General features: G+C 46.0%; 1 protein-coding gene across 1 annotated transcript; it reads left to right on the top strand.

Moving 5' to 3' along the window:
* HRK (harakiri, BCL2 interacting protein) lies at positions 1-27481 on the top strand. Its single transcript, XM_060249632.1, has 2 exons — positions 1-464; positions 26462-27481. The coding sequence occupies exon 1, from the start codon at positions 117-119 to the stop codon at positions 402-404; it is 288 nt and encodes a 95-aa protein (XP_060105615.1). The 5' UTR covers positions 1-116; the 3' UTR covers positions 405-464; positions 26462-27481.

Below are 27481 nucleotides of genomic sequence, written 5' to 3'. Positions count from 1 at the left end.
ACAGCCCCAGCAGCTCGGCGAAGCGGCGGCGCGACTCCTGCAGGCTGGCGATCGGCGCTGGGCTGGCCGGAGGCGGCGGCGGCGGCGGCCCGGTGGCGGCAGCTGCGGGCCTCGCCATGTGCCCCTGCTCCCTGCCCGGCCGCCCCCCGGCCGCGTGTGTCTGCCCCACCACCTCCACCACCTCAAGCGGCGGCAGCAGCAGCGACGGCGACAGCCCGGCCGGGGCGCGCGTCTCCGCGGCGCAGCTCACCGCGGCGCGCCTCAAGGCGATCGGCGATGACTTGCAAGCCAGGACGGCGCCCAGGGCTGCGCGGAGCCGCCGGGCGTCCGCCGGCACCGGCCTGGCCACCTCCTTGGCACTGCTGGCCGCCTTGGCCTGGCTGAGCCGCAGGGGCCGCGCGTAGGGCGGACGGAGCGACGGCGCCTCGACGGGCGGCCGAGCAAGTCAGTGGCACCGGTGGCAGGTGAGAGGGGCGCGCTGGGGTCCGGGCCAGGGGGGTCGCTTGGGGGACCCCACACGGGGCTCGTTAGGATTAGCCGTCCTCGCGCGGGGCGCTGTGTAGAGCAGCGGTGATCTCTGCCCCGAGAAGCATACAATCTCAGATCCGAGGCGGGGAAAGGAGGAAGACGAAGGGGAAAGAAGGCTTATTCTACATCCTTAGGCTTCAGTCCAGTGGGGACATGAGGCGACGAAGGGACGGAAGTGACCTGATGGGCAAAGTGACTCTTGAAGAGATGTGGAGGGAGAAAAGGAATGGCCAGGCATCAGGGGCAGCCCGGGAGCGACTGTGGGTCTGGGACCCATGGAGGAAGGCAGTTCCTGAGATTCTATCTGGGGCACTGGGTAGATGAAGAGAGGCGAGGGGGTTAAGGACCTGGCAGTGACCTTCTCGGACCTCTTTTGGTGCGTCTACAGAAGGGGTCTCCGGAGCCACTTCGCCAGTTGTGAAATGAGAAAGGGTATGACTGGCCAACAGCAGGGGACAGTCCTCTCTGTCTCCCCTCTTTGGTCCACAGAATTTCTTTTTCTGGCTTGTCACAGAGCAGGAGGGCTTAGATTGGTGGGTTCTCTTAGACAGAACTCATGGGCAGCAAGAGCAGAACTTCAGTGGAACACAGACAAAGGGACCTTTCTCTTTCTCTCTGTGTATAGGAGATGCTGAGAGAATCATAACCAGATAAAACTCTTCTTGGTTTAGTTTTAGGATTTTGCCCTGAGATGGTGATCCTCGAGCCATGCTCACCACAGTTTATGGAGTGCTGTATGTAGAGCATATGCAGGTCTACACACATATATTGGCCACTGTGTGACATAGAGTGTTGGACTGGATGGGCCATTGGCCTGATCCGACATGGCTTCTCTTATGTACTTACGTCTTGTGGGGCTTCATGAGCAGCATTCCCGCTAAGCTGAGTTAGTGTGAGCTAGCTCACAGCTTTTTAGCCTCCAGCTCAGGAAAAATGCCCCCAGAGCAAACTAATGTTTGCAGTAGCTCACAACTTTAATGCCACTAGCTCACAAAGTAGAATTTTTGGTCACCAGACTCTGCAGCTTAGAGGGAGCTTTGATTCATGAGTATGTATAATGTGCAGGCATTTACTTGCTGACTTTATCCTGGGTTATGTAGCCATCAGAAGTTACACTGACACTCTTTGCGTAGTTTACAGCTGTTGCCCTTGCCACCAAAGGTAAATGACTGTTTCCCGAGCTGGGCATGGAGCACTGATGACATCTTTGGGATCCCAAAGATGGCACCCGTGAAGAGTTCCTTCTGGCCCCCGCTTCTCTGACTTAAGAAAACAGGAGACACCTTTGAGTCGGAAGGAACCCGTTGCAGCCAGGAGCTGTGGGGGATGCCACTTTTGGAGGAGAGGTGCAAGCGCTTGCTGTTGGTGAGCTGGCGTCGCTGGAAGCTTCCTGACCCTCAGCCAGGAACGTGATCCAACCATTTCGGCTGCCTGTGGCTGCCCCTTTGAAAGTGCAAATTCCCAGTTGGCTCAGCTGGCAGAGGAGGTGGGAGGTAAATGTGGTACTAAGCTCTCCCAGGCAGGTGTGTCCTTTGGCACCCAGTGCCCTATTTGAATGTGGCACAGAGGAGCAGAGCAGAGAGACATGCATCATGCTCAGGGGACAGTAAGGCAGAAAGCCTATCCAATCCAGAAACAAGTCTGCTTGAGTTCACCAGAGCTAGAATATTGCCTTGAAGTTACATTTCTCCAACTGCTGTCACTAGAGCTTTTAAAAAACCAATCTGGTAGAAAGCAGTTTGGATTTCACCAAGAACAGTTGCTGAAAAAGATCTCTGGTACTGCAAAACTAGAGTGTGCTCTTTTCCCCTATGTTTGGGTTGTCTTCCAATAGGAGTGTCCACGCACGGGCCCCTTGCTTGCCTTGATCAGTGTTTTGAAATGATTTGGCTCAATGGTAGGCATCTGCTTTGCAAGGAACAGGTCCTGCGTCCAGTCCCTGGTGTCCTTGGTGTCTTCATTTAGGAGGATCATGGCCCACCAGTGCTGGGGAAGAGCTTTCTCTGCTCCAGAGCTTCTGTCAGTGAGAGCAGACAGCCCTGAGCTAGATGGGACCAACTGTCTGACTTCTGACAAGACAGGACAAAGTTATACATAGCCGTATTGGCCCTCTCAGAATCCAGAACAAGACACAAAATCCAAGTTATACCTTTTATTAAAAAGGTAAAGGTAGTCCCCTATGCAAGCACCAGTCATTTCCGACTCTGGAGTGACGTTGCTTTCACAACGTTTTCACGGCAGACTTTTTATGGGGTGGTTTGCCATTGCTTTCCCCAGTCATCTATACTTTTCCCACAACAAGCTGGGTACTCATTTTACCGACCTCGGAAGGATGGACGGCTGAGTCAACCTTGAGTCAGCTACCTGAACCCAGCTTCCACTGGGATCAAACTCATGTCGTGAGCAGAGCTTAGGACTGCAGTACTGCAGCTTTACCACTCTGCGCCATGGGGCTCTTTATAGCTTTTATTAGTGCCAAACAAAACAATGACAAGATGTATGAGCTTGCACATGTGGTGCGTTGTTTTGGTTGGCCCTACTAAAAAGTATAATGTCGATTTTGTATCTTGTTCTGGTAATGCAGTCTTTATTCCTGCAGCTGGGCATTAAAACCATGGCTCAGTGGTAGAGCATGTGTTTTGTATGCATAAGGTCCTGCGTTCAATCCCTGGCACCTCTAGTTCAAAAGATCTCAGGTCCCAGGTGTTGGGAAAGACCAGTCTTTGCCTGCTGCCCAGAGAGCTGGGGTCAGTCAGCGTTGACAGTTACTGGGCTCTATGAACTGGTGATCTGACCTAGTATAAAGCAGCTTTGAGGGTTAATATAATTTTGGGGGCTAATCCACTGAAGGCAAAGCCCGCAGATGAGGGTTGCAGCTCCCTGTTGATATCAGTGCAAACCAGGCATGAGATTCCTTTTTGCATTGCTTCCCCCAGAATGGCTTGCTCTGGGGACTCTGTGAAAGTTTCCCCGCTGTTAGTGCTTCTTGGCTGTCTTGATCCAGGCAGCGGCTTCCCACTCTCCTGTGTGTGTGTGGTGTGGTGCATGATCAGGAGCATGAAAAGTGTCCTGGGAAAAGACAGATTGCTTCTCCCCCCCCCCCCACCTCCAGAGTACTCGTGTGCTCTGTGTGGGAAGGCAGCTGTGTAGACCAGCGAGGAATCGGTTGCTCCTGTTGCCTACGAAACCTCATGCTTCAATAAATCTGTTTGTCTCGAAGGTGCCAGAAGACCATACTTTTTGCAAGGCAGTCATAGGCAGGAAGCACGCTGCGTGTCCAAACAGCAGAAATCGAGAGCCCTGAAAAGCTCTCTCGGTCTGAGGTCTTTGGGGCTCACCCTTTGTGGGATTTTTTTAAAAACACATGATGCATTAAGCGACTTGGAGCCTTGCTCACGATCTATGCATAGATAGTGAGAATGTTGTTAAGATGGAACAGAAGCAACAAAAGAGTCTTCGTGGCAACTGAAGACTCGCAGAATGATTGCGGCAAAAGCTTTTATGGAGTAGAAGAAGTCACTGCACTGGATTTGTTGGTTGGTTGGTTTGCTTGCTGATATCCCACTTTTTTGTTTCAAAAGAGTGCGCAGATATAGAGCAACTAAATAGAATACCAACTTCATATAACGAACCATTAGTTAACAAAAACAGAAAGCATAGCATGTTGTTTGCAGTTCATATACATTCAGAAACCAGGGAGGGGGGGATTACTTGAATCTCCCAGACTGCTTTGTGGCTGACTTGAAAGTCACCGTTATTTTCCACACAAACAAATTCAAGGGAGAGCCTGACATGAAATTGCTGAACTGGAATTTTTTTAGTAAGTTAGTTTCTATTTGCTAGATTTAGGATTTAGATTTAGGGTTTAGGATTATTGTGTGGGAGGGCCGTTCTTCACTACATATATTAAATAAGCATAGCAGAGACTTAAGGGTGATTCGGTTAGCTATTGCGAATGTTTCCTGTGATTATCTTGTGTCCATTGGAACTTTATATAGCAGTGTCACAGAATATACCTCTTGTATTTAATCACATTTTGGTTCTACTGTTTGCCATTTTTTCTGTACTGGTGTGTGTAATATGCACATGTTAGGAACTTCAAATACCACCTGCTGAGCAAAATAGGGCATGTCTTTGATGGAACTGGGTTCTAATTCATGCAGCGTTTTGCCTCAGTGAACCTCTCATGGTACCATTTGGTACTGCCACGGTGGCTCCTTTTAGAAGTAAGTTAGGAAGTGAAGAGACTTTTTGATAAATCAGAAGTGCATTTTAGTCAGTTGTGAGGGCTTCAATTGAGTGTTTCAGGGCTCGGCACATTCCAGTTCACCTGGAGGATAGATGGGCACAGCAGGTTTTGGAGAGGGCAGAGTTCCACGGTGAAGAAAACACCACACAGATTCTTGTCGCTTGTTTCATTGTTCCAGTTTTATTAGCGCTGTGGGGCTGTGGTTAAGGTCCCCCAGCCTCTTCTACGGAGTGGCCAAGCTAATTTTTGTGGATGGCCACTCCCAGGAGCATTGCACCATGGCCTTTAATTCATTTCTGTCCCAGTATCTGATTCTGCCATATGAGCCTCATTCTCAAACTCCCCTGGACCCACTCCAGTCCAATCATCCCCAGGGTATGTCCTCCCCAGTTAGGGCAGCTGAAGCCATTATCCAGCGTCAGCCTACCGAGCACATTTTGGGCTAGATGTGTCCAACCAGGATGTCTTACCTTGTTAGCCCCCAACTGAGTCCCTTACTTCTTGTGCCAGATGGGTGACTTGGCCAATGCCCATGTTGTCCCCACTCCCTTTGTGCCTGCCCTGTCCATCTGTCACAATGTGTTGCCTATCACCATCTTTCCTGAGACACTTGCTAAATGTGTTTAGAAAGTGGGTGGGGCTTTTGCTATGAAAAGCTTCTGATTGGCTGTGCAGATTTTTGAAAAATATTGCTTCAGCAACAGCTGCTACCACAACATAAATGTCTTCAATGTGTGACTGAAGGTAATCTGTGGCAGCCGTTTTGTGGCTGTGTCTACCATGATGCTGTATCAGAATCCCCAAGGTGTCTGCAGGCTCAGATAGGGTTGCCAGACCCGCACATGGGGTGGCAGTTCTCCTGATTTCAGGGGCTCCAATCCATCATCAGCCAGCTCCATCTCTGAAAAGCATCACGCAGAAATTACATCATCATACCTGGCATGTTGCATGATGACGCTCTAGGCCAAAACTCTATGAGTTTTGACCAAAACACTAGAGCACTGATGACATGGCCCCACCCTCCCCACTCCTGGAAGGTTCCCTCCCACCCACCCTGCCCCCCGCTGGCTGAATAAGTGGACCTGGCAACCCTGGGCTTAGAAAAGTTTGGGGCTCTTGGCTTAGAGGCCTGGGTCCTGTGGAAGTTCTCTATGGATGGAAGGATTTTCACCATGGAGAGTAGCTTTCTTCCCACTTAGCTGTCCTAGGTGAGGATTCTTTAGTCACAGGAAGGACCTAAAAGTAGGTGAGGAGGTGGCCTCATTCCAGGAACCAGCCAAAGAAGCCACCATGACTACTGAAAACAGTTACACAAAATGCGCAAACACATAGAGACTTATAAACACACAAACAGGAAGGAGGGCTAATAACACTCAGTGAAAGAGCACTAAATCAAAGAAACAAACAAACAAAAAGTCGTCACCCACTGATGGAAGGCAATAATGGAAGGAGATAGATGAATCTCCATGGTGAGGGAGTTCTAGAGTTTTGGCACCATCCCTGAGAAGGCCCTTTTTCAGGTTGCCACTCAACTAACCTTTGATGGCTGGGGCACCTGAAACAGGGCCTCCAATGATGACCAGAGTGGATAGGTAAGTTCACCCTTAAGATGCTGGCCTCAAACCATATAGGGCTTTAAAGCTCAATATCATCACCTTCAACTGAGCCTAGGAGCAAATTGGGAGCCAATGTAGATGGAGCAAGATTGGAGTCATTATGGCCCCTATGACCCACACTAGTCAGCAGTCCTGCCACATAATTCTTTAGCAGTGGAAGCTTCTGGACAGTCTCCCAGGCAGCCCCGTGTGTCTACTATTTTACAGCCTTCATGTTACAGGCCTGGAAGTGCAAAAAGTACTTTTTCCTGCCCTTATAAAAATTTGTCATGCATCCAGAGGAGCTAGCCATGTTAGTCTGTTGCTGCAAAATAGTAAAGAGTCCTGTAGCACCTTTAAGACTGACAAATATGATTGTATCTGACTCAGAGAGCTGTATTTCTTGAAAGCTTATGCTACAATAACATTTGCTGGTCTTAAAGGTGCTATTTTTATTACAAATTGAATCTCTGCATGCCAATGCCACTGGAACTTTTAAAGCAGTTGTGATGGATGCCGTGTAGAATACTGACTGACATGCAAGTGATGTGGAGTGAATCAGCAATCAATTTTTACTGCCAGTGACTTGTTAGGATTATAGGAATGAGCCCCTGTCAGTTTCTCCCATTCAGTAACTAGATCCATCTAGCATGCTTTTGATGTTAAATAAATTTAAAGTAGCAGCCAAACTTATATTGATCCACTGTTGATGGATCTAATAATGGCCTTTCTGGGTCTCATGCAGAGACCTGAAATTTCCTGATACCTGAAATTAAACCTTGAACCTTCTGCATGCAGACCAATTGCTCAGTCATTGAGCTACAGCTGCACTCAGTTACAAGGATGTAGCTTTTATGGTTTCAGCTGTTTAAATGACCACTTGCATGGTTACCTAGAGCGAGTCAGCATTGCCCCCAGGGGACCAGGCTTAGAATCACAGAAGAGAGGTAATTATTTTTTCTTTTTCATATTGATGGTATCCCCTCAGTAACCACAACAGATGTCTGGTCAAGTGGGTTGGTACAGTATGTTGTGGGCTAATGCTTTTCGTGGACTGTTTTAGAGGAAATGGACAGAGAGTTCCCCCCCCCCCCTCTTTCTCACAATAGAATTTAGAGTCATCCTGTGAAACTGACCGGCATAGATTCACGACTAAAGAAAATGGATCATGCACATAATTGTGAACATGTGTGTAATTAGTAAATGGAATCCACTGCCACAAGATGTATGGTTAGGACAGCTTTCAAAACAGATCAGCTTTTGTTACCTGCTTATTTGGTCCCCAGAAAAATCTAGGTAGCCGCTGTTGGACAATGGATACTGGGGAGATGGGAACTTTCATTTGACCAAATTTCTTCTTGTTTTCTATTGCAAGGCTATTGCAGCTGTTATATGATCACATTCTGGTCAAACATAGTAGTCACAACTACTAGTAACTGTTTTGGTGTTTGGGTTAATAATCCCTCCCTTCAATATTTAGGGTAGAGTGCCACTGGTTCTGTCGTTATAATACCAGGGGTGGGAGAGGCTCATGAGACTCATGAGGCAATCCCATCCCCCCATCACTGAGCTTGGCACAACAGTGGTGGTGTCTGGGAGCAAATCTAAACGTGTGTGTGTGTATATATATATATATATGTATGTGTGTGTGTGTGTATATTTTTACAGAAATATATATATATATATATATATATATATATATATTTTCCTGGCCAGGAAAATATGTTTAGTGTCAGTGTGGCCCCGATCCGCAGATCTAATTATCTGCAGATGGAGATCACACATTGCTGTTAGATATACAGATTAATATGAACAAAGCCCAGTCTTCAGTAATCCTCGGTTGAAGCTTTGGAGGTGGGGACATTAGCACTACAATGTAAGAGTAGTTTGGGGGCAAGTCCCAATTCAAGATTCACCAGTTTCAAGCATCTCAGGTAGCAGGAATGACCTTTCGGTGCCCAAGACCCACCTCACGTTATCTTGCTGCAGGTTGTGTGTTCAAAGATGCCCTCGTAAGCCACGTTACACCCTTCTAAATCTATTGACATCAGTGGGCTTTAGAAGAGGGTCATTCTGCTGTGTCAGGGATGGGTATGAGCTGGAACTGAGGCTGTTTTCAGTGATATCCATTATCTGCTCTAATGTTCGCTCTGGCCTGTACCCAGTGGGGTGATGCCGTTCACTCAATAATGAGGAAAAAAATCAAACAAAACCAGCAGTTAAAAGCAGAGGAGTGAACCCTCTGAGAAATAATGTAAGGAGGAATGAAACGGAGACCATTCACCTACCTGGACCACAGTGGTTGACATGCTCCCAGCTAATTACGGAAGGGCCCAAGTGTGGTAGGGGCCAGTCTGGGATGAAGAATTTGGTACCCTGAGAAACTCTGTTTATATTCTTTCCAGCTCTTGTGATGCCAAGCATAGAGTTGGTGTTTGCAATATATTGGCTGTATTTGCTGAAGACACAGAAGCCCAGTGAAGATTTCCCATTGTGTTGGCGTGTTATTAGCCACCTTCCCACTGCCTGTTATTTTCTCTCCCACTGCTTCCTGAGTTATTTTTCCTCATTCTTATGATGTTTGTCCTTTCCTCTGTGTTTTCTCTGGCCCCACTACTGGCTAAAAAAGAAAAAAACTCACTAGCTCTTCTGGAAAGAGAAAACATCATACAAAATGGGTATTTTATTCTGAAAGGGTCGTTTGGGAACACATCCACACTAAGGAAAACTTGGTTTTCTTCATGGTTTAACTTACTTCATAATAAAAAGAGAACTGTGGGGAGTTGTTGGGCTGATTTGATTTTAAACATGCCAGATGTCCATTTCTGGTATGAATCTGGAGTAAATGAGGACTTCGTCTGGATTAAATTGACCATGTAAACAGGGCCATGAGTGAATAAGTGGATCCACACACCTAATTATACACAGAAAAGTACACCTTACAATAGAATCCTAAGCAGAGTTATAACTTTTTAAGTCCATTGGAGTTAAAGTTGACACAGGACATCATATCAAACTAAATCACGAAGGGTGTCCATTATAAAGATATCTGGGTAATCTCTAAAAACAAGCCACTGTTAAAGGAGCTTATCTATGGTGAGGTGTGATGTCTGAACAGGCAAATCGTGGTTTGCAGTCCTCCAGCAAACTAGAATCAGAAGCCCTGGTTTGAAGAGGGTTTGCAAACTATGACTTTGTGATGATTATGGCTTGGCAGGCTGTTTGACATAGTTCAAGTCTTCTCTTCCTTCAGAATTTATTCATGGAATTTATTAATTGATCTAACCATGGTTGAGGCTCAAACCATAGTTTGATGTGATGCCTGATTTACATCTTGTGACACCTAAAAGATTTAAGAGTCTTCTGTAAGTATTTTTGTTTAGGCAAGAACCTACCTCACCAGATAGAGAAGTGGACAGTGAAGATTATACAGATCCAGTTGGGGTGGGGATTGTTTTTCAAGGGGAGATGCAAAAATAAATGAGCACATTCAGAAAACAGGGAGTTGATGGAATAAAGCAGTCACAAGGGGCCTTAGGTATAGGCTCATCCAGGAGCACCTCACCCTGTGAGGTAATGTTCTGTTGGCACGGCACCACGTATGAGATGCGTACAGTTTGTAACAATTACACAAATTAGTTCAAGCTATAAGAGGATGGATAGGATCAGCCGAAGCATTACAGTATGGCAATATCAAGATCTGTCTGTCTACAAACCAGGGTAATTTTGCATGCATACGGTGAATTTGTGACCAGAAATGCAATATCCTGGGAGATTGAAAAGTGCCCCTTCTGGTTTCTTTGGGTTGCCATTTCCAGTGCCTAAGCACTGAATGCTGTATAGACTTGATTGGAAGGCACACTGGTCAGCAGACCCATGAAATACAATCTATTAAGATTGACGTTATAGAGTTATATACATCCTAGCTGGAATTAATGGTACAGTCATTTGGGTAGTAAAGAACACAGAAGGGAGGGCTGCTTGCTCCTGCAGCAAGCCTAATCAAGGGCAAATCAAGCATCCTAGAAAAGTCTTTCCTATTGGCTGCTTTCCAATATGGTGTACTGGTTAGAGCAAGGTTGTCAAATGTGCGGCCTGGGGGCAAAATCAGACCCCCGAAGGGCTCAATCAGGCCCAATCAACTGGCTGCCATCTGCTTCCTTCTCCCTCTCTCCTGCTTCCATCTATTGGCAGAGGCTCCTCCCCCCTCCTAGCCCCCTGGGGGAAGGAAGGAAAAAGCCAGAATTTCCTTTGGCCAATTCCCTGAATCTAATGGAAGAGATACAAAGAAAGCACCTTTAAGATCAACAGGTGCTAATGTTTTAAGCATGTTTAATTTTAAGTTTTTTTTTAAAAAAAATTTTTTTTAATTGTGTTTGGATCCTTCATAAAGTTTATAACTCTGCTACCTGGCATTACATTTTATGACATATGCGGCCCAGCCTGACAAGGTCACATTTATGTCAGATCCGGTCCTCATAACAAATGAGTTTGACACCCCTGGGTTAGAGCACTGGAATAGGATATGGGAGATTTGAATGTGATTCCCCTCTTGGCCATGGAAGCTTGCTGGGTGACTTTGGGCCAATCTCTGTCTCTCTGCCTGAGCGCCCTCGCATGATTGGTGCCGTGAGAATAAAACAGAAGAGAGGAAAATGATGTTTTAAGCTACGTTGGGTCCCTGTTGGGGAGAAAAGAGGTGGATAAATATCTAGACAAATAAATAAATATAAATAATTACAGGGATCTCCAAAGCAAGAAGAATGGCTGCAGCTGAGCTTTTGAAATGGTTGGTTGTGGCTTTGTTTTGTATCTATTTCCATTTCATTTAAAAAACATGTTTGGAAATTGTAGTCTGACCCTGATGTTCCAAGATAAAAGCCAACGAAAGGAACTGGTTAGTGAAAAATGCCTAAACGTTATTACAGTTCATTACATTTTATTTGAAAGTCAATTCCATTACTGCTCAGTGACTCATTTGTTTTTGTAATTAACTCAAGGGTTGAACTTGTTAACGATAAATTATTATTTTCTTGTAATAAAGTGAATGCTTTGACAATATTGGACGAGTCAAGTGGCCATATGATAAAACCTGGACTCCATAATCTTAGGCACAAAACAACTACTATTCTGTTTCTACATTCACAAAGTTTTGGCTTCTTCTTGCTAAAGATATTTATGCATAGGCTTAGAGCTATGAGTTGTGACAGATAGTTGACTCCATCTTAGTTTCCCTCTTCAAACTCTGGGTTCAGTTTTTGTTTCCACACCCTCATCACATGCAGCTGACAACTCCCTCAAGCAGCTCTCTGGGTAAATGGTGTGCACATTTTCAGCAGAAACAAGACATATTAATAGGCTGAAGCACATTGTCCAGTTCCTGCACATCATCGTTTTGGGGGCCAAACTGCACGATGCTTGAGTTCTGTGATTTGAACTCAAGGGCTGCAATAACACACACTAAATAACACACTTTCAATGCACTTTGTAACTGGATTTTACTGTGTGAAGTGGCGAAATCCAGTTGGAAAGTAGACTGAAAGTGCTTTGAAAGTGCACTTTAGAGCGTGTGCAGCTAGGATCTATTGTAGGGGTGGCCAAACTTTGGCTCAGGAGCCACATGTGGCTCTCAAAGCCCCCGCTGCCCATTGGCTGGCTTGGAGAAGGCAATTGTCCCATTAAATCCAAGCCAAGTCAGCTGGTGAGTTTGAGAATGCATTTAAAATTAAAGTTGCTACCTTTTCACCTTTCCCTCCCTCTCTCTTCCTCCCTCCCTCCCTCCCTGATGTTTATTCTGTGTGGCTTTTACATTAAGCAAGTTTGGCCACCCCTGATAGATTGCATGTCCCTTAAAAAGCACACACAAGTGGAGGGTGTATCTAGATTGGGGATACAGCAGTGGTGAATAGGAGATACTGACATGGTTACCCTCTGAAATGATCTTCCCCGGCATCTCCAGTTAAGGGATCTGGCAGTAGGTGATGTGAAAGACCTCTGCCTGACACTCTGGAGAGCTGCTGCCAGTCTGATTAGACAGTTGAACATATGAAGCTGCCTTATACTGAATCAGATCCTTGGTTCACCAAAGTCAGTATTGTCTACTCAGACTGGCAGTGGCTCTCCAGGGTCTCAAGCTGAGGTTTTTTACGCCTATTTGCCTGGACCCTTTTTAGTTGGCGATGCTGGTGATTGAACCTGAGACCTTCTGCTTACCAAGCAGATGCTCTACCACTGAGCCACCATCCCTCCCCTAAGTTGTTTCTTTGGTAGACCAAGGGTCTGATTCACTATAATGCAGCTTCATGTGTTCACCTTAGAGACTAATAACATTTATTCCAGTATAAGCTTTCAAAAGGGTTGGATCCAGCTGGCTTTTTCACTTTCCCTACTGCGTACTGCAGCCGCCATCCTGCAAGGCTTTTGCCCCCAAAGGTCTCATGATTCTCAGCATAGCCTATTTTGTTGGAAAGAGTCGACAGGACCCTTTCTCTATTTTTCTCCAACAGAAAAGCTGATTGGATTCAATGCAAACTTTATTAGTCTGTAAAGTGTCACTAGACTATGCCAGTGGAGGAGAGCCAGTTTGGTGTAGTGGTTAAGTGCGCAGACTCTTATCTGGGAGAACTGAGTTTGATTCCCCACTCCTCCACTTGCAGCTGCTGGAATGGCCTTGGGTCAGCCATAGCTCTTGTAGGAGTTGTCCTTGAAAGGGCAGCTGCTATAAGAGCTCTCTCAGCCCTACCTACTTCACAGGGTGTCTGTTGTGGGAGAGGAAGGTAAAAGAGATTGTGACTGCTTTGAAACTCTGAGATTCAGAGTATAGGGTGAGATATAAATCCAATATGAACATATGAAGCTGCTTTATACTGAATCAGACCCTCACTCCATCAAAGTCAGCGTTGTCTACTCAGACTGGCAGCGGCTCTCCAGGGTCTCAAGCTAAGGTTTTTCATGCCTATTTGCCTGGACCCTTTTTAGTTGGAGATGTCGAGGACTGAACCTGGAACCTTCTGCTTACCAAGCAGATGCTCTACTACTGAGCAGCTGTCCCTCCCAATATCTTCTTCTGCATCTTCAGTATTATCTTTCAGTACTGATTTTTGCCTTGGGTCCACTGAAGGTTCATGCTGGTTATGTGCACCATCTTGTGCCATCTTGAATAGCAGGAAAGGTGGGAGGTAAATATGTTAACAAATCAGTACAACCCCGATTTCCTGTCCCTCCTCCTTGCATTTGCTTTTTAACAACTCTAAAATTCCTTTTCAAATTCATGTGGAGTTTGACCGAAGTCTATAAGCAGTTGGTCACCTCTCTGCCTTATGGCCTGCATCCCTTCCTTGCCATAGAGACAGACAACAGAACACAGTGTGGCTGTTAATTGATCTTAATTTTCTGGGTCTCTTTGGCAAGTTAGTGAATGCTTTGAAACAACTTTGAGAGGTGTTGAAGGTGCTCAGATGGGAGGCTCCACCAGGCGCAATCAGAGTCTTGACTGCTGTGCACTAGGAGAATAAAGCCATCCAACTCTTCTGGTGAATTTCCAAGTCTGCGATGCAGATGAAAATGAAAACAGCACACTAGAATAATTAACTAGACAAGGCACACATAGCCCGACTCCCACCCCTACCTCACCATCTGTGACAATCTCTGCCGTTCCTTCGATCTCCGCCTTATCGCATCCCTGCCATCCATCTCTTTCTCACTTCATTTAGGTTGATGAACGATGCGCGGTCACTCCGCATTGTAGGTCAGATCTAAAACAGTGCGTCACATAACCATATGCATGTTGCCGTGACAATTCCGTTCCTGGGGAAATGCTTGGAGATTAGATCATTTGCCGAGACTGGATATGATGCTTTGTGGGGGTTGATCGGAGGAAGAAAATTGCAGGAGAAAATGCAGGGGAAGGATTATTAAAGGATTAATCCCGGGAAGGCTAGAAATGGGCCTAAAATGGAACCACATGCATAAGTTGTTAGAAAGGAGGAGGGAAGGCACCACAAGATCAGCAGCACAGCATGAACTTTGTGAGGTTCAATTCCTGACATCTTCAGTTGAAGGATCCTTGGCAGTTTGAACAGGAGAGACCTCAGCTGAAGGCCTTGGTAGACTGTTGCACTTCAAAACAAGCATTGTTTAGATCTTGGGTCCCCATTGTTGAGCCATGGATACTGTGATGCTTGCCACAACCTTTTCTGGCACCTGCCAAGTGTTTGTAGAAAGTGGGTAGGGCCAGGTGGAGCTTTTGCTCAGTAATACTTCTGATTGGCTGTGATGTTTAAAGATGTCGCTTTGGCAGCAGCTACCACTACACCACAAGGATCTTCACTGCATGACCAAAGGTAAACTGCTGCGGCCATTTTGTGGCTGGCTCTTTCTCTTGCGGCAGCCATTTTGTGGGTATGCCCACCATTCTGTCTTAGAATTCCAAAGGTACCCACAGGCTCAAAAAGGTTGGAGACCCCTGAAGAAGATGAACCAGTTGTCTCTGGTGCTATGAATAGGGCAATTTAATATATTCTGAGTTGGAAGAAAAAGCCTTTACCACATTTACTGGGGAATATGCCATGTCGATTTCAAGTCAACTGAGTAAAGGATTCTATATAGATGGATGGTCTCTTTTTCTGATCCTGATGACACTGTGAGGTAGGTTAGGCCTAGAGAGTTCTGCCAACTGGTTTATTTATTTTATTTAGATAGTTAAACCCAGGACTTTTATTTTTTTGTGGTGATACATAACAAATAAGAAAAACCATGTTGGATGAGACCAATGGCCCATCCAGTCCAACACTCTGTGTCACATGGTGGCCAAAACACAGGTGCCATCAGGAGGTCCAGAAGCCTTCCCACTGTTGCCCCCCAAGCACCAGGAGTACAGAGCATTACTGCCCCAGACACAGTGTTTCATCTGTACCTTGTGGCTAACAGCCACTGATGGACCTCTGCTCCATATGTTTATCTAATCCCTTCTTGAAGCTGTCCATGCTTGTAGCCACCAACTCTTTCTATGGCAGTGAAGTCCACATGTTAATTACTTTTTGGGTGAAGAAGTACTTCCTTTTATCTGTTCTAAGCCTACTGCTCATTAATTTCATTGAGTGCCAACAAGTTCTTGTATTGTGAGAATGGGAGAAAAGTACTTCTTTCTCTTCCTTCTCTATCTTGTGCATATTTTTATAAACCTCTATTATGTCACCCCTCAGTCATTGTTTCTCCATGCTAAAGAGCCCTCACCCCTTTAACCTTTCTTCATAAGGAAGGTGTTCCATCCCCTCAGTCATTTTAGTTGCCATTTCCTGCTACTTTTCCAGTGCTATAATTTTGAGTTGGAAAGGCATTTCTACAAACCTCTTAAAGACAAATTTTAAGGCAGTTATAGTATGCGCTGAACCATAAATCATCTTACTAGTCTGCTTGTCCACACAAGCCAAAGTTCATAATTTGTTTGTGTGTTCACATGCTAACATTTATTTATTTACTTCATTTATATCCTATCTTTCTCCCTAGTGGGGACCCAAAGCACATTCTATCGCTCTCCTCCATTTTATCCTCTCAACAGCCCTGAATGTTAGTTGAGACCGAGAGCAGTGCTTTTATTGAACAGGAACACAGTTCTGGCTGGCTTGGCACCAGGGGGTGTTGCCTGATATGGAAATGAACTCCTGCTGGGCTTTTTCTACCAAAAAAACCCCTGTGTAAAACAATGGTGATGTCAGAGGGTGTGGCCTAATATGCAAATAAATTCCTGCTGGGCTTTTTCTATCAAAAAAAGCCCTGGCTGAGAGCATGTGACTGGCCCAGTGTCACCCGGCAGGTTCCCATGGCAAAGTGGGTATTCAAACCTGGTCCAGTCAGGGGGCTGTCCAATCCTTTCCCAATTTCTATACATATAGGGTCACCTGTAGATGATTCTTGCTTGCTATGTTAACAGACAAGTAGCATTTGCAAGCCCAGAATATGTCCAATTTAGTATTTCATAACCACATTTAGTACTTTGTTACTCCCTAACCTACGGTAGTTTAGTGTAGTGGTCAAGTGTGTGGACTCTTTATCTGGGAGAATTGACTTTGATTCCCCACTCCTCCACTTGCAGCTGTTGGGATGGCCATAGCTCTCCCAGAGCTGTCCTTGAAAGGACAGCTTCTGGGAGAGCTCTCTGAGCCCCACCCATCTCACATGGTAGCTGTTGTGGGGGAAGAAGATAAAGGAGATTGTAAGCTGCTATGAGACTCTGATTCAGAGAGAAGGGCGGGGTATAAATCAATAGTCTTCTTCTTCATCTTCTTCTTCTTCTTCCCCGATAATTTCCATAACTGAAAATATGGAAATATTATAAATATTAGCAAATTTGGATGAGAATAATTAGATGTTTCTTCTCATCTACATAGCCGTTCCTACTCATCTATGTTCATTTAAACTTCAGCCAAACTTTCTTCATAATTCCAAAGCCATCCATTCTGCCTTTCAAAGCGAGTCCCTCTGGGAAGGGAAAACAATCACTAGAACTCCTTGCAGCAATTCAATTTGACTGAACAGCAAATTGACAGTAGGAAAGCACAAACTTATTTGCTAATGTAACCCTTTCAAGGCTTGCGTGTGCAAGTGTGTGTGCATATAACAATTGCGTATCTGAGAGTCAAACTGTACCCAATGCTGGGAGATCTGTGTTTGGATCTTAGCATTTTAATAAAGAAACCTGATTACAATTGGGCCTATAAGCCTTCAGACGAGAGGTGATTTAATCATTCCATAGAAACCTATCCACCCACCCTCCTTTGTGGCCACTAGTCTTGGAAGTGGGGGGGAAGGAGGTATAAAAGATGGGTCCCTGCTTTTTCACTAACCTTCCTGGGGCTAATAATAGCAGGTGGTGAGGCAAATGAAAGGGGAGAGTTCAGTTTTAATTGACCAAATAGTGGAATGACGAAGGATTTTTTTCCTCTCCTTCTATACCTTCAAGGTACTTTTTGAAAATGTTGGAAAGATCCAGCTACATTTTTCTGAACTTCTCATCTAGTTTGCTGTTGAAAATACGTAGCTATAAGGGGCCAGTCAGTGGGAATGGCTGCCTTCCTATCTTATTTATGGGCTTCCTAAAAGCATTTGGCTGTCCACTGTTGGTAGCGGGATGCTAGGCTAGATGTATCATGTCATTCATTCTCCCCCTCCATGATGCAGATGATCATGTCATTCATTCTCCCCCTCCATGCCATACCTGCAATGGCTTGAATGTATGATCCGCTTATAATTGTTCTCTTTTGCTTTCTGCCTTGGCCCGAACAACAGTCACGCATGCATTCAGACAACAAAGGGAGAGATCGAGAGTTGCTGTGAGGTTGCCTATTAGGCTTGAAACCATCCTGCAGCTTCCTAGCTCAGGCTTTAAAAGTGCTGTTTTGCAAACACACAGCCTTCCATTCTTTCATTCTGTTTTCTTGTGCTTCCTCATGAGTAGAGCCTTGAATCTGTGGGTGCCCACCTGCCCTTGCCAGAGCTAAGTGACTTGACTCCTGGGCTTCTGCTGTGTCTCTGGTTTGCAAACTGTGTGTATGGGGGGGGGGGGGAGAGGAGGGTGTAGCACTCCACGGATTGCAGCTGTTAAATATGCAATCTGACATCACCTTGAAAGGCCCAGCCAGGCTCTTCTGTGCCAGTCTGGCATGGGAACATGGGGTTGTATTTTGCTCCATCAGCCTAGATGTGGCACAGCATGTTAAATTAAAACCCTGCATTTCCCTGCCAGCGCCATCACCAGCCTGGTCCCATGCCAACAACGCTGCCAGTCACTTCCCACGCCGTCAGCTTACCCAGCCATACGCTGAGATGCTCCGTCAAAATTTTTCGGCGGAGTTAATTATCTGCATTCAAATTGGACTGATAAGATTTCCGGAGGCATCTCCCACTGAGCTGTGCAGAAGTCCAAAAAAACAGCTAAAGGCTTGGAGGCATTGCCCCAGCTATGGGACTAGGCCAGCTGACTCAGCAGTGGGCAATGTTTTTACATGACAAACAGCGGAGCACTGGAGGTTTTTTTTTGTTTAAAAGCCCTGAATCTCACATCTGCTGCATTTGACTCAGTCGCTGTCATTGAGAACAAAGTTTTGTTCTGTCTCCCTGGTGAGGCTGAACAGAAGAAAACCTTCTCATTGCTCCAGATTCACAGGTAGCAGCCCTTAGGGGCAGAGATGTGGACTCCCAGAAACCGATGTGAGCATCGCCTCTGTATTTAAGGCTGATCCATAAGATTATTTTGCTCTGCCAGGATCTCACAGCTGGAACGGTGTTTTCCAGAGCATCCACACAACATTATCTTCTTATCGTCCCCTTTGCAAGGTTTCTCCTCCACGCACCACTGGAGTACTTTCTGCCAGCTCTTGTTTTAATGTACAGTATCCCTGTAGCTTTTCTTAAGCCCACAAAAAGCTCTCGGGTGGCATTTGTGGTCAGGTGGCATTATACAGCCATAAGGGGATGAACAAGGAAAGTATAGAGGAAACTCACACATGGAAATTCCATCACCATTGTGAAGGCCTTTGCATTCACCTCTGCATGTAGGGTTGTTGTTAATGTCCAGGTGAAGCCTGGAGATCTCCTGGAATTACAGCTGATCTCCAGACAACAGAGATCAATTCCCCTGGATAAAGTGACTTGGAGGGTGGACTTTATGGCATTATCCTCTACTGAGGTTTTTGTCCTTCCCAGGCTTGACTTTCAAAGTCTCCAAAGTTGGCAACTCTAACCTTGTGGATGTTCACCTTCAGATATGTGAGAAGCAAATGTAAGATGAAGGCACTGGGCAAAAATGGAGAAACTCTGACAGAAGACAGAGAGAAAGCAGAAAAGCTTAATGCCTATTTTGCCTCAGTTTCCCCCCCAGATTAAGAGTACAGATTCATCTAGAGATGGTAGTAGGCAATGCACGGCATCTGGGCTGTTGGTTGACATGGCCAGAGAGGTTGTTGAAAAGCACCTGGCTGCATTGAATGAGTACAGATCCCCCAGGCTAGATGGTATTCACCTGAGAATGCTAAGAACTTTCCAGTTCAGAGGTGGTAAAAGTGAGACAACGGAGGGAAATTGCACTGCCCAAGTTCCTTTGACTTATAGAATCCTAGAAGGGGAGATTTACGCATCTATATATGTGTGTGTGTGAAGTTTCTAAGTTTGTTTATCCCCTAACAATCCATGAGCATTCATCTTGTTTCCTGTAATAATATATGGTTGAGTGTCTGTCAGCAGGGCAACGGAATAGGCCCACACACAGTCATGGAAGAGGACTTTTGCTTAGCTCACAGGTATGTGAGGAAACAATACTCTTAAACTAAAGAGAAAAGATGAGCTGTCCCTCCCACTAAAAAATCCACAGCTTTATAAGAATAAGCAGTGGCTCTCAGGGAGGCACAAAAGGTTAAAGGCTGTTGAGCTACAGTTTTTTTAAATATGGAAAACAAAAGCAAAATGGGCCAGCTCAATTTTTTAAAAAATCTGTAGTATTCCAGAGAGAAAGATCTAGAGTGGGGAAATTTGTCCTTTGTGTAAATCCACGAAGGTCTCCATCTTGTCTGCATTAGAGTTTGCTTCAGCTACCCATGATCCTCTCAGCCTGGAAAACCAGGTGATGCTGGGAGGCCACGCTCTTGTTAGTAAGGGATATAAAGCCGTCCATCTGTCTGGGCAGCTCCTTGCTGGTCAAGGAGGTTGCCAACTCTGGGTTGGGAAATATATGGCAATTTGGGTGGTGGAGGCTGGGGAGGGTGGAGTTTGAAGAGGAATCTCAGCAGGGTACAATGCCATAGAATCCACCCTCCAAAGTAATCATTTTCTCCAGGGAAACTGATCTCCAGACTGATCTCCAGTTGTAATAGCAGGAGATTTCCAGGCCCCACCTGGAGGTTGGCAAACCTAGTAAGACAACGGTTTTCTGTTTACACAGCAAAACCCTTAGCTCCTAGCTTACCTGCCTGCCTGCCCACCCTCTAGCTGAATGTCCAACATTCAGTGGTTAAATTTTTTTCAGGTTAAATTTTTTGTAAGTAAGAGAAGAAGCTGTTGAGCATCAGTTTAACAAGGAAACTGAGGGGATAGTGTCTATTCTCACTCTTGGAGTGCAAGTATATGTTTATTTAGGTATTTCTGTTATGATTTTCTGTGCAATGAAGTCCATCTTACAGCATTGTTCTTCATTCTCAAAGCAACAGCCAAAGAGAGAGTGACTGGACAAAGGTCACCCAGTAAGCTTCCATTGTAAAGTGGGGATTCACACTTAGGTCCTTAGATCCTAGTCTGGCACTATTAACCACTGCCCCCCACCAACAAGTTTCACATTGTGGTCTCTCAGCAATGGGCCACATTAGAGTTGCCAGACTCCCCCAGTGGAGGTAGGAGTCTCCCATTTCTAGGTATCAGCTCCACACCCTCAATCAACTGGCCAGCAGGGGGGTGACCTTCCCCTAAAAAAGGAGAACCATCTGACATGCAGCAACGTGTGTACATCACGGCTCACCTGACCCAGAAGTGATGCCATCACATCCAGGATGTCAGGGTGACACTCTGGACAAAAACTCTATGGTAGAAGCCAAATTTGCCATGAAGTTTTTGCCTAAATACCAGAGCTTTGCCCTAATTACCCGGACATGTCACTTCTGAGTCATGTAGGCAGTGGTGTGGACATGTTGCTGTAGGCTGGATGGGCCTCCCTGCTGCTCTCAGTAAGCCCCTCTCATCCCTCGCTGGAACTGGGCAACCTTAAGCCAAATGTAAGAAAGCACAGTAGGAACTAAGAGAACCAATTTGGTGTAGTGGTTAAGTGTGCAGACTCTTATCTGGGAGAACCAGGTTTGATTCCCCGCTCCTCCACTTGCAGCTGCTGGAATGGCCTTGGGTCAGCAATAGCTCTCACAGAGTTGTCCTTGAAAGGGCAGCTTCTCTGAGAGCTCTCTCAGCCCCACCTACCTCACAGGGTGTCTGTTGTGGGGGAGGAAACTAAAGGAGGTTGTGAGCCACTCTGAGACTCTGAGATTCAGAGTGAAGGGTGGGGTATAAATCCAATTTCTTCTTCTTCTTTACAATTCCCAGAAGATTAGTTGCCAGCCACATGCTGGATTGGGCCCAGTATCAGGTTGCACTGAACTGCTTACATGCCTGTTGATGCCAATAAATGAATGACAAAATTTTGCTTTTTTAGATCGTCATGTTCAAGGTCTTCCAGAGGTAAGAGGAGATGCAACTTTCAAGAAAGCTTCAGGCTGCTCAATGCTCCTTTCGCTATGTTAATCCCCAGCTCCGGCTGCCTGGCACCTTCCCCGCTCATAGGCCTTTGCTCCAAAGCCAAAGGGCAGGGCAGGCTCTGGGTTTCTTGTTGTGGGCCCAGAGTAGGGTTGCCAAGTCCAATTCAAGAAATATCTGGGGACTTTGGGGGTGGAGCCAGGAGACTTTGGGGGTGGAGCCAGGAGACTTTGGGGCGGAGCCAGGAACAAGAGTGTGACAAGCATAATTGAACTCCAAGAGAGTTCTGGCCATCACATTTAAAGGGACAGCACACCTTTTTAAATGTCTTCCTTCCATAGGAAATAATGAAGGATAAGGGCACCTTCTTTTGGGGCTCATAGAATTGGACCCCCTGGTCCAATCGTTTTGAAATTTGGGGGATACTTTGGGGAGAGGCACTAGATACTATATCGAAAATTTGGTGCCTCTACCTCAAAAAACAGCTCCCCCAGAGCCCCCGAAACCTCCAGATCAATTCCCCATTATACCCTATGAGAAGACGTTTCCCTCTCCACCCCCCTCCCCCCCGCCCCCCCCTTTCTGGGAAATCTGATGCAGGAGACAGAACTCACTCACCTCCGGAGGTGCAAAGGCACATGGTCCTTTGGGGGCGTGGCTGGGCTCCCCTCCCTTCACCGGCCAGCTGACTGGGGGCGGGAAGCAGCCTGAGAAAACGGAAGAGCTCTGGCTGCTGCGATCGGGGCTGGGTGCGAAGGGCTGCCGTTCTCCTCCTCCCCTCCCCCCCCCGCTTTCCCTTTTATGGCCAGCGGGGGGAGGAGGCTCCAAATCGGGAGTCTCCAGGCCTACCGGGGGATTTGGGACCCCTAGCCCAGAGTGGGATGCTGGAGATGCAGCAGCTTCTGTCTCCATTCAGAGAGCTGCAAATGAGATCAGAGTTTGGCTGCCAGCATGTTCCATTAGTGAGTCAAACGCTGGCAATGCGCAGTCTGGTAATGGCACCGAGCAGCTGAAGATGGCCAAATTAATTTATTGGCAGTGAGGTTTCAAGGGGGTCATGTTGACTCAGAGTCCCCAATTAAGTCCTTGTGGGGAGAGGTTGCTTCTTCTTCTTGCCCTCCTGAAAGGCTGAGGCTTGACCCTGTGTCGACTTTTACCACCTGGTTTTCCCCACATCCTTCCAAGATGTCCTGGAAGGTAATTCTTCAACTAGTAAATTTCTGCTGGTTGGGTCAGTGAAATGCAGTCTCATCTCCCCCACCCCCAAGCCAGGCCCGTTCATCAAATTATGCTTTAGTCTCTAAAGCAATAATTCCTAAACAGAGGAATCTATTCTGAGAGAGCCTGATGGCATTTCAGTGCTGTCTGCTCAGACTGGCAACCGTGGTTCAAGATCTTGAGCAAAGAAAGGCCTTTTCCGGCATCTGATGCCAAAGCCTCCAACTGGAGACAAGAAGGCCTGAACCCTGGATCTTTAGCATGGAAAGCATACACTCTGCCACCGAGTTACACCAAGATGTCAGACATGTGACCCAAGGGCCAGATCAAGCCCCAGGAGGGCTGTTATCAGGCCTGCGAGCAGCTTACTGTCATCTCTCTCTTCCTTCCTTCCTTCTGCATCACAGCTTGCTTTGCCAGGCTTGCTTAATTGCACAGGAGCTACAGAGCAAAACCTCTGTTTTCTCCATTGGCTGACCAGCTCATGAAGCAATTTATGTACAAAAGCTCACAATGCCCAGCCATTTCATGTTTTCCCCTGAGTCTTAGGTTCAAAGCATTGACCTTGAGATTTCTGTAGTGAATGTCAATAAACCAAAAGCAGGTTTACAACTTACAGACACATACCTGAAGAGCATACTCAAGATTGCTACAGCACAGACATTGTCTCCAGATTTTGATGCAATAATTCAGAGCAAGAGGTGTCAGTTATCAGAAACTATTAAACGAAATGCTGCAAGAGTTAATCTTTAAGGCATAAAGTTTTTAAAATCTTTAATTGTGTTTACGTCTTTTATAAAGTTTATATCTCTGCTGCCTGGCATAACATTTTATGACACGCATGACTTGGCCCAACAAGGTCTCATTTATGTCAGATCCAGCCCTCATGAGTTTGACGCCCCAGCCTTAGATACTCGTTACATGACTGATAGTGACCAGTGTAAATTCAGCAGTGCATCTTGGTGAACTTCCGCAATGAGCCCAAGGATTTTTGTTTATGAGCCTGCCTTTCTCCTGATAACTCGAGACCCAAGACAGGTAGCAACAATAAATATAGGCAACTTTAGAAGTGTGTAAAATACATTACAAACATTAAACATGAAAAACAACAAACACCTTTAAAGCTGTGTTAAAATAACCAACATAAAACCACAACCAGTTAAACGTCTCTCTCTCTCTTTTTTTTTTACCCAGAACTGGGCTACTCCCTAAATTCCTTTGAATAATTCCATTTTACAACCTTGTCAGAAAGTCAGGAGAATAGAAGCCCCCCAAGCCTCTTCCGGGAGGCTGTGTCACAAGCATAGTGTAGCCGCACAAAAAAAGTCACCCCATTGCAAAGCATGCCCTAGACAAAGGGGACACAGACAAGTGCACGAAATATTGTGTTAGAGTTGCCAGGTCTGTGTTGTAAAATACCTGCAGACTTTGGGGGGTGAATCTGGGAGAGGGCGGGGTTTGGGGAAGGGAGGGGCCTCAGCATAGTACAAGGCCCTAGAGTCCACCCTTCAAAGCAGCCATTTTCTCCAGGGGAGCTCATCTCTGCCAACTGGAAAGCAGTTGTCAAAGCAGGAGATTGCCAGGCCTCACTTGGAGGCTGGCAAGCCTTGCATGTGGGCAGCACCTGAGGAGGGGAAGGGTCCTCCATTCAGTAAGCTTTCTGTCACCAGTTTGGTGTAGTGGTTAAGTGCACGGACTCTTATCTGGAAGAAACGGGTTTGATTCCCCACTCCTCCACTTGCAGCTGCTGGAATGGCCTTGGGTGAGCCATAGCTCTCGCAGGAGTTGTCCTTGAAATGGCAGCTGCTGTGAGAGCCCTCTCAGCCCCACCCACCTCACAGGGTGTCTGTTGTGGGGGGAGGAGATAAGGGAGATTGTAAGGCACTCTGAGTCTCTGATTCAGACAGAAGGGCAGAGTATAAATCTGCAGTCTTCTTCTTCTTTGTCACTTAACCAGTAGAAAATTGCCAGTGCGAACACTTTTTAGCTACTCACACAATTATTTCATTTTAAAAATACACTGTAATGAGAAAGAAGTGAGAGTCCAGGGTGAACATTGCTGTTAAACAGTTTCATTCATCTCAGTTTTCTATAACCCTCTTGAACTGTAATATTAATTTAGCTAGAAACAGAATTATTTTAAGAGATCTGAAAGCGGCTTGCAGAAGACAAGAATGTTAGAATAGCTCTGCTGGATCAGACCAGAGGTCCAGCAGCCTGTCTCACACAGAGGTCAACCAGTTCCTCTGGAGGACCACCAACAGTGTATAGAGGCTGAGACCTGATGTTGCCTCCTGACACTGCTGTTCAGAGGTTGACTTTAGTCATCACAGTTTAGGGTCGCCAATTCCAGGTACAAAAATTGCTGGATATTTGAGAGTGGAGCCGTAGGAGAGCAGGTTTCGTGGACGGGAGGGACCTCAACCATAGAATCCACCCTCCAAAGCATTGTGGGAGGGACCTCAACCATAGAATCCACCCTCCATTGTGATTATGGTTGATCTCCAGGACCTACTTGTTCTGTTCACCAGGGGCTAAAGTGAAACGAATGCACTAACAGTAGCAATTGTTTTCCCATGTGGCTTAAAAACCTTATTTGCCTTCAGCAAGAAAACCAAATCAGATATGCTGCTATGATTGGAACTCCAGGCAGGGCTTTTTTTTTTTTTTTTTTTTTTAAGCAGGAACGCAGTTCCGGCTGGCTTGGTGTCAGGGGTGTGGTGTCAGGGGTGTGTAATAAGCAAATAAGTTCCTGCTGGGCTTTTTCTACAAAAAAATCCTGTGAGAAACAATGGTGATGTCAGGGGGTGTGGCCTAATATGCAAATTAGTTCCTGCCAGACTTTTTGTGGTAAAAAAAGAGAGCTCTGACTCCAGGTATATTTTTTTGCCTTAAAATGAAGGTGCAGCAGGCAATATGGGGATCAGCGGGTTGATAAGAAAGGATTTTAAAATGGCCACCTTGTGCTATTCATCCTGAGATTTAGTAGGAGAAAAAAGACAAAGTCAATACGGGTGCCTGTCTTTTTCCTCTGCCAGGGCTTAAAGTGCTGATTTTTTATTAACAGAAGGATGTAGGGCCAGTGTTCTAGCTTCAGTCCACATCTATTTATTTAATTAAGTTTCAGGCCACTTTTTGGCTCCATGTTGACTCTCTAGGCGGTTGAATATTGGCCACTCTCCCCTGGCTGCTTTTTTGGATTAAATAACATGTAGCAGTTTGGACGTGAAGCTGAAGAGTTAGCCATTATTTGGCTCTTAGGTGATCTCATTTCCGCAGTCTGGCAAACTATTTTTTTAAAACCCTTTAAGTTAGAAGAAATGTTTCCCAGTGTTCCAGTTGATAAATCTAAAACCACAGTTTTCGGCTGTTTCCTCTTTAGACCTTGAGGGGGGTGTGTGGGATTAAGGATCCAAGGAGTGATTTCTACTTGGTAGCATACTGAATGAGCCAAATGGTTGCTTTCCATTGTGTTTGGTGGTTAATTTAAGGATCTGAGGAGTGATTTGTACTTCCTATACTGAATGAGCCAAATGGTTGCTTTCCATTGTGTTTGGTGCTTAAGGCACCACTACTGAATTGGAGCTGAAATTCCTCTTGCCGTCTAATTTTAAGCATGCCTTTCCCCTGCCCTCTCCTTTTGTAGGCTGAAGGAAGATCTAGGTGCTTGGGAAGTTTCCCCTGTTCCTGCCAGATTCCCGCGCCTGAACAGCGGACGTGAAGAGTGGGATAGAAGAAGAAGAAGGTTGCTGGGAGAGATCCCCGAGTGACGCGGACGGAGGGAGCTGCAGTGCAGTCTGGCAGTGGAACGCAGACAGGCGTCCGAACACGCTTTTGTACAGAAGAAGAATGTAAACCCTCCTGTGGTCAAACGTCCATCCGTGCATGCCTTGTACAGCAGAGGTCTGAGTGGCGTGTGAGTCGCTGGGTTAGTGGTCCCCTCCCGCACAGCTCCCCTTAGGCTGCGGGTGTCACTTCCCCTTTCCCCAAAGCAGAGAGGCATCATGCTGTATTTGACATGACCAGGAGCTCCTTTGAGCTGTTATTCGTAATAATATCTGGTCATGGGGTGGGGGTGTGCACGGCCCTGGGAAGAAGCAGTCTGTGTGTGTGCGTGTAGATATATATAAATATATTATATATAGAAAGAGGTGGAGTGTACATATCTCAGTCTAAAGGTGCAGGAGGGAGGGCCAATAAGGGTTATCTAGACCTTTTGTTTTCTGGTGCTACAGATAAGATTTGCCTGGAGCGAAAGTGTCTCCTTGGTGCTATTTTGTTTTTTTCTTAAATGATCTTTAGTCTATAATGTGGAACTGGGAGATGTGTATTTTGATAATTTATATTTCTAGGTAAGGAAAGGGTGCTTTTTGTCATTATGTCCATCCTTTTCTGACAATTGAATAGCTTTACTTTAACTTCACCCCAGAGGTCCTCAAAACTTTTTGAGTCTGTGGGAACCTTTGGAATTCTGATATAGTGTGGTCACCACAGCCACAAAATGGCTGCTGCAGGAGGCGGAGCGCATCACAAAATGGCTGCCACAGCTTACCTTCAGTGAAGATCCTTGTGCTGTAGTGCAGCTGCTGCCAAAGCAGCATTTTACAAACTCTGCAGAGCCAATCAAATCTCCAGTGGTCAATCAGAATCTTTGCTGGGCAAAAGC

The sequence above is a fragment of the Heteronotia binoei genome, chromosome 11 (genome assembly GCF_032191835.1).
Source record: "Heteronotia binoei isolate CCM8104 ecotype False Entrance Well chromosome 11, APGP_CSIRO_Hbin_v1, whole genome shotgun sequence".
NCBI classification, from domain to species: Eukaryota; Metazoa; Chordata; class Lepidosauria; order Squamata; family Gekkonidae; genus Heteronotia; species Heteronotia binoei.
This window is presented reverse-complemented; position numbering and strand designations above follow the sequence as displayed.

Excerpts from the sequence above, each read along its gene's own strand:
- HRK (XM_060249632.1), top strand. The coding sequence starts at position 117 with ATGTGCCCCTGCTCCCTGCCCGGCCGCCCCCCGGCCGCGTGTGTCTGC.